At 39.2% G+C, this 10,753-nt stretch overlaps 2 protein-coding genes across 2 annotated transcripts in view; one reads left to right on the forward strand and one right to left on the reverse strand.

The window, feature by feature from the left end:
* The window catches only part of STARD6 (StAR-related lipid transfer (START) domain containing 6), a 30,017-nt gene extending 29,746 nt beyond the window's left edge, over positions 1-271 (reverse strand). The window contains 1 exon segment of the mRNA XM_012651724.1: positions 182-271. Within this exon segment, the coding sequence (XP_012507178.1) occupies positions 182-271 (90 nt within the window).
* Positions 272-8,574: 8,303 nt separating this feature from the next.
* LOC105816343 (chromosome unknown open reading frame, human C18orf54) overlaps positions 8,575-10,753 on the forward strand; it is a 32,972-nt gene continuing 30,793 nt past the window's right edge. Inside the window, exons 1-2 of the mRNA XM_012651726.1 lie at positions 8,575-8,903; positions 9,936-10,743. Coding sequence (XP_012507180.1) covers positions 8,594-8,903; positions 9,936-10,743 — 1,118 coding nt within the window. The 5' untranslated portion in view covers positions 8,575-8,593. The remainder of the gene's footprint in view (positions 8,904-9,935; positions 10,744-10,753) is intronic.

Below are 10,753 nucleotides of genomic sequence, written 5' to 3' on the forward strand. Positions count from 1 at the left end.
ACTACAGCCCTGAGCTCCTGGGCTCAAGCCATCCTCCTGCCTCAGATTTCCAAATAGATGGAACTATAGGTGTGCACCAGTGTGCCCAGCAAAGAAAATATTTTGTAAAAAATTTTACAATGAATTGTTTCTCATTAATAAAAAAAAAACTTCTTAAAATATATTTGACTTGTTTTCTTACTGAAATCTTAACCACTTTCCAGCCCGATGTATCTTGACTGTAACCTAAAACTTCTTGAGCAGTTTCTTGGGCAATTGCCTTATAGTCCATCTATCTGCAAAGATTTAAAAACAGATGATTGGTAAGAATGTAATCATATAAAAACTTTTAAAATGCTAGATTACATTTTAATACTTTTTCTACACTGCCTGTCACATAGCAATGAACAATAATTACTTGTTAAATGCATGCATGCATGAACCCCTTTCTTCTTACTTAAAGTCTTTCAAATGAGAAACTATATTAGGTAATTAAATATGAAATGCCCGATTTTGAATCAAAAGTGTAGTTTGTCATATCTTAAACAAGAAGCAGTACAATTATTCAAAGCATGTGCCTAAACTATCAACACAGTTTTGCCACCTTAATGGTAGCTTGTTTATGCCAGCAGCCAAGAAGCCCAGAGAGTGGTGATGAAATCCCAAAAGACATTTTTCACAGCTTGTTGAGAATGGAATATTTTTCCTTGCAAGAAGTGGTCCAGGCCAGGCGCGGTGGCTCACGCCTGTAATCCTAGCACTGTGGGAGGCCGAGGCGGGCGGATCGTTCTGAGCTCAGGAGTTCGAGACCAGCCTGAGCAAGAGCGAGACCCCGTCTCTACTAAAAAAATAGAAAGAAATTGGCCAAACAACTAAAAATAGAAAAAAAAAATTAGCTGGGCATGGTGGCGGGTGCCTGTAGTCCCAGCTACCTGGGAGGCTGAGGCAGGAAGATCGCTTGAGCCCAGGAGTTTGAGGTTGCTGTGAGCTAGGCTGATGCCACAGCACTCGCCCCAGGCAAGAGAGTGAGACGCTGTCTCAAAAAAAAAAAAAAAAAGTGGTCCAAAGCCTGTAAAAAGTGGTAGTCAGTTGGTGCGAGGTATGATGAATACGGTGGATGACAGAGAGTTTCGAAGTCCAGCTTCTGTAGTTTGAGCAGCATTGTGCAACATGTGGTCGAGCATTTGTCTTGCAAGAGGATTGGCCTGTCTCTAGTGACCACTCTTGGCTGCTTAATCACAAGCATCCTCATCATTTCATCCAATTGGTTGCAGTAGACCTCTGCTGTAATCCATTGACCAGGTTTCATGAAGTTGTAGTGGATAATACCAGCGCTGGTTCACCACACAGATATCAGTAGCTTTTTTGGACGAAATTCGGTTTTGAACTGTGTTTTGGCACCTCATCTTTAGCCAACCATTGTGCTGAAAGCTTGCGATTGTCAAAAAGAATCCATTTTTCATCACAAGTAACAATATGGTGTAGAAATAGTTTGTTTTTATGTCATGACAGCAAAGAAAGGCAAACTTTGAGACAATTTCTCTTTTGATGCTCTTTTAACATTAACTGCCATGAGAGTTGTATTTAACTCACTCTAGTTTTGACCCAGGGGCCGTGTGAAGCATATATAAAATCTTACTTATTGATGTTCTTATTGTTACAGTTAATACTGACAATTTAATTCTAAAAATGTAGATTAAATGAATAGAAGTCAATAAATTTTGTTTTTCTATTTATGTTTACCTTTAAATTACACTTGAAATTTTTATTGTATTTTCGTAATAAAACACTGTGGCCCCAAGGAAATGTTTCTGATTTTTTTCTGTGTCAGTCAATGTGTTAACTCATGTGGAACCCATCCATCCACCTTTACCTTGCCAATTTGTTTCAAATGGTCCAATATTGTTGGAATTGTAATGTCAAACTTTGCTCCTATTATAATTCACGCATAGATTGACATAAATGTGCTTCCACTACAGTGTTCAGCTCATCATTATCCACCTTGGTCTCAGGTTGCCCACATGGCTCATTTTTAAGACTAAAATCACCAGAATGGAACTTCTCAAACCATTGACTTACTGTGCATTCATAAGCCACATCCTTTCCAAACACTTCGTTGATATTTCTAGCTGTCTGCACTGCATTGGTTCCATGATATAATTCATATTAGAAAATAACATGAATTTTTTACTTATCGATGGTTTCACAAAAATTGCTCTAAAAAAATTTAGAGCACAAAAGATAATCACAAGCCAAAATGTGTGTTTGAAAGACTGAGGATGTACCTTCACAATAAACATAAAACAAGAAGTGTCAAAGTGAAAGGTCAGAGGTATCAACTGCCAAACTTAGTATTTAAGGAAATCAGACATTTCATACTTAATAACCTAAATCGTATAGTGGAAAAAGGCAGACTTTGGAATCAAAAACCTGGGTCAAATCCTGTCTTTGGCACTTATTAATTGTGTGAAGCATGTTACTTAATATTTGTGTTTTTCCATTTTCCTCAAAGTGTAAAATGGGATGGAATGATATCTACCTTGTAGAATTAGTGTGAGGATTAAATAAGATAATGTACTTAAATGTCCAGTGCCTTGCACACAATAGTCATTCAATAAATCATGACTATTTCTAACAGCTTAATCATGCTTCCTTTCTCTTACAAGGCATCACAATGTATTGATCATGCATTCTTTTTAAAGTGAGTGGCAGTGCCACTACACAATCTGACCCCTGGCTTCCCTTCCAATACACCTCCTACTAGTCTTCTTCTCATCCATTTAGCTGCAATAATATTGATATCCTGGAGGTTCCTCAAATACAACCAGCAACTTCCTACCTCAGGGTCTTTCTACATGCCATTCCCACTGCTTGGAACATTATTCCCCAATAGGTTCACGTGACTGACTCTGCTTCATTGGTGTCTTTGTTTAAATGTTACCTCCTCAGAGAGGATCAAGTTTAAATTAATTCAATTTAAACACATTTATTGAAGCCCTACTCAAAGTTAGATACTGCAATGGACTGAATGTTTAGGTGCCCCTGAAATTCATATGGTGAAACCCTAACTCCCAAGGTGCTGATATTAAGTGGGGCATTTAGAAGGTGATTAGATCATGAGGACTAAGCCTTCTTGAATGGGATTAGTGCCCTTATAAAAGAGACCCCAGAAAGCTCATTCATCTCTTCTGCCATATAAGGACACTGCCAGAAGTTGACAGTCTGCGACTGGACTAGGGCCCTCACTAGAACCCAACAATGCTGGCACTCTCAGCTCAGACTTCCAGCCTCCAGAACTGTAAAAAAGAAATTTCTACTGTTTATAAGCCATAAAGTCAACAGTACTTGGTTACAGCAGCCTGAAGGGACTGAGACAGGTACTGTGGTAGGTGTAGCAAAGACAGTTGAGTAAGATACGCTTTTTGCTGTGAATGAATTCAGGAAGCTCTGTCTCATTGGTCCTTTGGTCCATCATCCAGTTTTCAGTTAGAGAAAGTTGGCAGGTATGGTGTAAAGGTGAAAAAAGAGCTAGATTCAAATCCTGACTTTGCCACTCACCGCTAGCCATGTTATTTTGGGTAAATCGCTTAAACTTTGAACTTCAATTACCACATCGATAAAATGGGGATAATAACACCTATCTCATGGAGTTGTGATAAGGATTAATTAAGTTAATATATGTAAAAGTGCTTGAAACAATGTGGGGCCCTGTTCTAGGTGATCAAAAAGGTCAGCCTCTTTTCTTAAAACAGACACATTTAAGTCCATCATTTAAACTCTCCGAAGACCTGCCTCCTTAACCACCTCAATAAACCTTCTTAAAGTTTAATTATCAGAATATTTCTTCCTTAGCTCTCACCTAAAACTCTTTAAGTTGGATCATAAATCTATTTTCTCTTGTTTAGTTCTCCCAGCAAGGTATAACAGCTAGTTTCTAGCTTCTATATTTGAAAAACTTTAGTAAACCATTACAACCTTCTCTTTCCTAGTAGAGTCCTGGTTTCTTTACCTTTCCTAACAGATGTAGTTCGGAATTTTAATAACTATTGGGACTCCTCTCCAAATCCTCTTGGAAATCTCCATATCTCTTAACCTGTGAAGAAACAAAGCATAAGTAGAATTATTTTGATCCAGGAATTAGGTAATCTGATAACTTGAATAACTGAATTTGATAATTTATTTTCTATCTTCTCAGTGTCCTTTATTTATACTTTATGTCTCAATTAGGAAACATTTATTATATATGCCCCAAGATGGAAGAAAAAGGTAGTACAAGAAACTTTAAAAGGTACTGTTTATGGAAAGAATCTTTAAGAAATTATTTTAAAGAAGGCTAAGTTAAAAAGATATTTAGGTGGAATGTGGATTAAAAAAATCTAACTTTGAAGCTCATGCCATTAACAATCCTGGGCTGGTCCCTGACCTGGGCTTGCTCTAGCATATAAAACACAGTTCTTGACTTCCTATCAGCAACCTACTCGATTTTGACTGATCTAGAAATTTTGCTGATTACTGGAACATACTATTAGTTGTAAACTCATGCAGGGACTGTGTCTTATTTTCAAATCACTGACTCTTACACAATCAACATGTGTTTGAACCACTAAATTGAATTTTATAGCTTCTGGACTTTTTCATTTGCAAGAGAAACGGGAAGGTCAAGTTTAGTAAGCTGGAGAGGATGAAAAGAAGGAAGAGCAAACAGCAAGACTACAGTAGTATTACCTGGTGATGTGACATCAGATGAGTTGGAACATATTCAGATGGAGTAATGGTCAAGAATGTCTTCACCCATAAGGTCAGTGGAAAGTAAACATAAACCAATATTGAGATGGCATCTTATTTTGATACACCGCTTGGTAGAAACTGAATTCTTCGCACCTTGTATCCTGTTCCAGCCTTGTAGACAGGTTCACACATGTTGTTAGTGGGTCTTTACATCTGTCTGTATAATCTCCCTCTTTCTGGGCTGCCTGACTGGGTCCCCAATCCGTGCGGGGTCACTGCCATTCTTCCCTGGGAATTAAGGTCCCCAAGGAGTTTATTAAATCCCATCCCTGGCCAAACTCCGTTCTCCAATCACGCATCTGCCTTGTGTCTGAGGGGCTAGCTGGAATCCTAGCAGGGCCGGGCTCCAGGCTGGGATGGGGAAGGCACTGAGGAGGGAGGGAAGGAAGCGGTGGGGGCAGCTGCCCCCTGGCTGAGATGATGTCTTATCTTGGGAGATGTTCTGAAAGCGGGGAGGCCGAACCCACTTGGAAGGACCGGTGCTGTGGGGCTGGCTCTCAGCGACAGAAGCGACAACGGCCAGCACCCCCAAGTCTCTTTCCCCACCCGGTCCCCTCCCACAGCCCCGGGGGCCGGCCAAAGGGAGAACAGCCAGTTGACGAGTAGACTGACAGACAATGGCAGTGACGGAGGCGGGGAGGGCGTGGGGGGCAGCGACGTAGATGAGGTCCAGAGCCACCCCCTCCCAGCCCCAGAAAGAGAAGGAGAAACCACACCTCCCAGCAGGGGGCGGCGACCCGACGCCCCGCAGCGCCCTCTTCCCCCTGCCGGCTCCCCAGCCTCGGCTCACCAGACTAACGCCGGGCGACACGCATGCGCACGGCGGGCCGGCGCCATGTTGGGTCGGTTTGAAAGCGAGCGCGGGTGTGGCGCTGCGCTGTGACGGCGGAGGCGGCTGCGAGCGAGTGGAGCCTGAGGCCGGGCGGTGTCCGGGTTAGGGATGCTTTGTCGCGTCTCCAGTCCGGTAATAGGCCTTGGCTCTCGGCGGAGAGTTGTGGAAGTGTGCGTTTTTAATCTCTTTTTGGGCCTTAGTGGGTGTGTTAGGCCGGATAGGAAGGGTGTATTTTCGAGGGACGTCCCATCCCTTGGCAGCCCGAGAAAAAGGCTAAAGGAAGGGTGGCGACGAGGGAAGAGGAAGACGTCTCCTGAGGGAGGGCGCGTGTGGAGTCTCTGTGGAAAGAACACTTTAGGGGGAGTGCCCCCGGGTCGGCGGGACCTGACCTGGACCTCGGGGGACTTGAGGCGGTGACGGGAAGAGGGTCGCGCTCCGGGGGCGGGCACCTCGGAAAACCCCGTCCGCCCACCGCGGCGCTCCCTCCGGCTGCTGAATAAACGGTTTCAGAGTGAAAAGCAACTCATTGAAGACTGTGTCTGTGTCTGTGTCTGTGACGGACGCGGGCAGTGGAACCGCGAAGGCAGGATGTTGCCTAAATAGGGGCAGAACGGTTTGAACCCGGCGCGCTCGGGACGGGGGAAAGTCGCGTGGTTGGCGGGCGGCCGCAGTCTTCGCTTTCCAGGTCCAAGGATTCTCCTTTTTCTGCTGCAGAGTAAACAAACGTTCGAATTCATGACTTATTAATAGCGGTTACAGAGCTGTGACTTCCAAGGGTTGTTCTTAATTTTCTGTGCGGTATTTCCATTGGGTATTTAACACTCAACATTCTGTTTTTAAATCAAAGGTAGTTGAAATTTCTTGTCAAGAAGTTTTAACATTCTATTCTTTGGCATGATGAATTTTCTTTTGAAGATTGGAACTGAAGAGTTTATGGAGGAAATGGTGAGATATATGGGATTTGCTTAAGATAATGGGATTCAAAGTAATCCTATGGCTGAAGTGGGGAGAAGAGGGTGGAGGTATGGATAAGAAATTGGGGTATGTTGGTAATTGCAGGAAGCAGGATGGTGGGTGCATAGAGGTTTATTAAACCTCTAGTTTTGCATACGTTTGGAAACTTTCCATAATGTTAAATTGTTGGGATTTTTTTTTTTGGTCAGTCTTGTGAATTAAAATAATAAATATTATCACCCACTTACTGAGAATAATAATCCAACAGCTTTCTCTTTTAAGGTTTTGTTTTTGTTTTTAAGGTTTTGTAAAATAAAATCGGTAACGTGCTGCGTTCAAATATGGGAGCAAACATTCTGTCAAACTTATCCAAGCAAATTTACTTGAGTGAATTAAAAATCCTTTAAATAAAAGGGATAAAGAACGGATGAAGCTAACTTAGTTTAGCCATTTTTTAGAGATATGCCAATATCACAGCATTCAGGGAAATCGAAGAGGCTAGTTAATCATTATTTTATATTCTGCTGCTGCTTTCACTACCATTGTCAGATCTCTTGTAAAGGCTATATTGCGTGCTCTAAGGCTTTGACAGGATGAAATTTTGCTTTGTCTCTGACTACAAAACTTTCAATATTATAAAGTAATATTTGACAGTTACATTGAAAGTTGTTACAACTAAAATTTTTCTAAAATTTTATTAATAGCCCAAAATTAAACATTAAATTTACAGTATAAGGCTGGTGCTGTGGAGGCTGAGGCAGGAGGATCCCTTGTGGCCAGGAGCTTGAGACCAGCCTGGGCAACATAGTAAAAAGCTGGTCTCTTAAGAAAAGAAAAATCAGCCACCAGGTATGGTGGAACACATTTGTAGTTCCAGCTATTGAAGAGGCTGAGGTGGGAGTATCCCTTGAGCCTAGGAGTTTGGGACTGTAGTGAGCTATGGTCGCTCTACTACATTCCAGCCTGAATGACCCAGTGAGATGCTGTCTTAACAAAAAAAAAAAAGGAAAAAAATTTTACATCAATGTCATGTAAGTCCTAGACTCTAATCTTTTGTTTGTAGTACAGAAAATCCACTGACCTAATTTTAAAAGAATGTCGTATCATGTACTTAGTTCCTGTTCGTTGTTATTTTTTTAGGTTTTCAAATATAGATACTATTATTGCTGTACTAAAGTAGGTAAGAATTCTCTCGGTTTTAATAATGGGAAAACAGTAAGATGACTACATTAAGTTGATTTCCAGATTATTTAAGCTTTTAAAAGAGGTGAGCCAAATCTGTTTAACATAAGAATTCAAACTCGTGAGAGTAGTACCGAAAATGAAGGTCAGGAAATGATTAAAAATTTTATTTTAGGAAAAGGTTATATTGCTAGCTCATTCTATCATAAGATTGTAGTTTATTTCTTTACAGATAAATATTATAAATTATTTTGTTCTCTCGCGTCTTTTTGGGTGGAAAGGTTTGGCTAAAGTTAAATAATGACATTTACAACATTGAAAGTGGATATTCTCCATTGTTCCTTCCTGTTTTGAGTACTTCATTCGATGGCTTTAAAAAATTTATTGAGCTCAATTTATTGAGCATGTACTATCTGTAGTACATGTTGGTAGGCTTATGATTTGAAAAATATTATATATTGGGGAATTTTAGATATTGTGATGTCATAGAATGTGTTACTATAAGAAAAAAGACTATTCACAATTAGTTTTTAGGACCGAAAAAGTGAGTACTCTTTCCTTGGTATTTTCCATGTATGTTCTCAGATAATTTTTGCATACATACTTCCAGGCACATAGTAAGGACTTAATAAATGTTTTCTAAATCACTGATGAAAGAATTCATAGTAATAAAAATAATAGAAAATCTATAATGCCTACAAAGGAGTGTCTATTATAGATAATGGATTTTATTCTTTAAAGAAAATTATTGAAAGTTTACATATGTGGTAATTTTTTATACATATGATCACTATTCTGTTTAATTGACATTTTCCTCTTTTTTTTTTTTTGTATTACAGTTGTTTTTAAGGGAAATGAATGGAAATAACCCACTTTGAGGAAGCCATGGCCAAATCAAACACAAAACACAGAGTTTGTTCTCGGGAATCTTCAGTATCTTCTCTGCTAGCAAGCTGCAGCCTGAGTGGTAGTAATTCCTCTACCTCTGATGGCTCTTTTCACTTTAGGAATAAACTGTATAGATCTGCTTCTCAGGCTTTACAGGCCTACATTGACGATTTTGACCTAAGCCAAATATATCCTGGTGCAGGCACTAGAAAAATTAACATTGATGAGGACTCTACTGATATGCCACATTTCTCCAACGATATTTATAAACCAAACAATGGTATGCTTTTATTCTTTATGTTTTCTTTATTTTAAAATGTTTTGAAGCATTTGAGAGATGTACTATAGCCTCGCAAAGCATGACATTTTTTGTTATTTTGGAGTAAAAGTAACTTTTATAATACTGAGATCTGGATATTTTTGTAAAATGATGTGTAATTCTCTAGTTCCCAGGAATTTTCAGCTAGGATGCTCTTTTAACTTTGGAGGGGAAGCTGATTTATATAACTTGTAACAGGTGGCTGATCTTAACGCTTAAGGCATTTTACTGTAGCCTAATGGAAAGAACATTGGCGTGGTGGTTCTAGCTTTCATTAACTAGCTTAATTACTTTAAGCAGATCTCAACCTTTTTGAATTTATACTTGCTCAATTCCAACTGATGCGGTAGGACTATACTGGTCTTTCTGATCTGTATTCTGTGGGACAATATTACTCACGAGATGTTAAAAGTTTGTCCTTAGTAAGATTTCCTTGAAGACAAGTCTGGAAAATGCATTTGTTGATAAGCCAGTTAGCATTTTACTGAGCACTTACAGAATGGGCTTAGAATGGAAAAAGTTTGTACTCAACTCTTAGAGGGATGTGGGCAATATATGCCAGAAGAGGAGAATTAGAACGGTTATTCTCTGTATGTAACCATGAGAAAGCAAATTATTTTTCCACATAGTTTAATAGCATTTTTTTCTATGCTGCAGCCAGTATTGAGTGACCAATATTACTGTGATTATATATATTAGTGTATCAGGTATGTCTAGATGAAAAAAATTGAAGAAACAGTAAACTAGAGAACATGGAAAAATTCAGGAGGTTGGAGAGAAACATGTAGAAATTAAGTAAAATAGATTGAAGAAATGTGAGAAAGCACATCCTATTTTATCAACCTAAACTTTCTATACTTTTAATCAAAGCTTTTGTGAGGACAAGGGAAAAACAGTAAAAATGATTGTTTAATTCTCATTTCCCTTTACTATTGGCTGTTGTAAAGTATATGTGATAAAGGAAGGTAAACAGACCTATGCTTTGTTTTTCAGCTTTTGAAAATCCTGATCACAAAAAGCACTCAAACTCCTTATTCTGTAGAAGACAGACTATTAATGACATAGACTCCATTAGCCTAACAACTGATGATCTATTAAAACTTCCAGCAGATGGATCATTTTCTTTCACTTATATTGGACCAGGTCACCAAATGAGCAAGAAAAAAAAGAAATGCATTGGAAGACTGGGTTCATTGGACATTGAAAAGAATTCAAATTTTCAAGAACCTTCCATTCCCATGGGCAAGGATAACTTAGTTACTCCTGCTGTATCCACAAATATAAATGGAAAGCAATGTGGTAGGCTAAAAAACCCAAAACATATGAATAGGACTAATAAATGTGTTTCTGAGTCATCTTTATCTTTTCCGAAGAAATCATCTTTCAAGGACAATTCAGAACACAGTCATGGAAAGAATTATCCAAGATGGCTCACTAGCCAGAAATCTGACCTTAACGTTTCAGGGATAACTAGTATACCTGATTTCAAATACCCAGTCTGGCTCCACAATCAAGACTTGCTACCTGATGCAAATAGTCAAAAGGTTCATAAAATATTTAAAGAAGATCAGTGTTCCCCTAGACATAGTTATCAGGCACAAAGAACTCGGCATGTGAATAAATTAGATTGTTTTGAATATTCTTTCGAACCCTCAAACTTTCCAAATTCCTTGAGTGATGATGATAAAGAATTAGTTAATGAATACAAATGTGATTTTGATCATAGCCAATGTCAATGCGAGAATCCACTTCTCCCAGGACAATCCACAAAGCCATTCAGTGGTAATACTTTGTTTTTAGTGTATAGTTTT

The sequence above is a fragment of the Propithecus coquereli genome, unplaced genomic scaffold (genome assembly GCF_000956105.1).
Source record: "Propithecus coquereli isolate 6110/MARCELLA unplaced genomic scaffold, Pcoq_1.0 Scaffold37, whole genome shotgun sequence".
Lineage (NCBI taxonomy): Eukaryota > Metazoa > Chordata > Mammalia > Primates > Indriidae > Propithecus > Propithecus coquereli.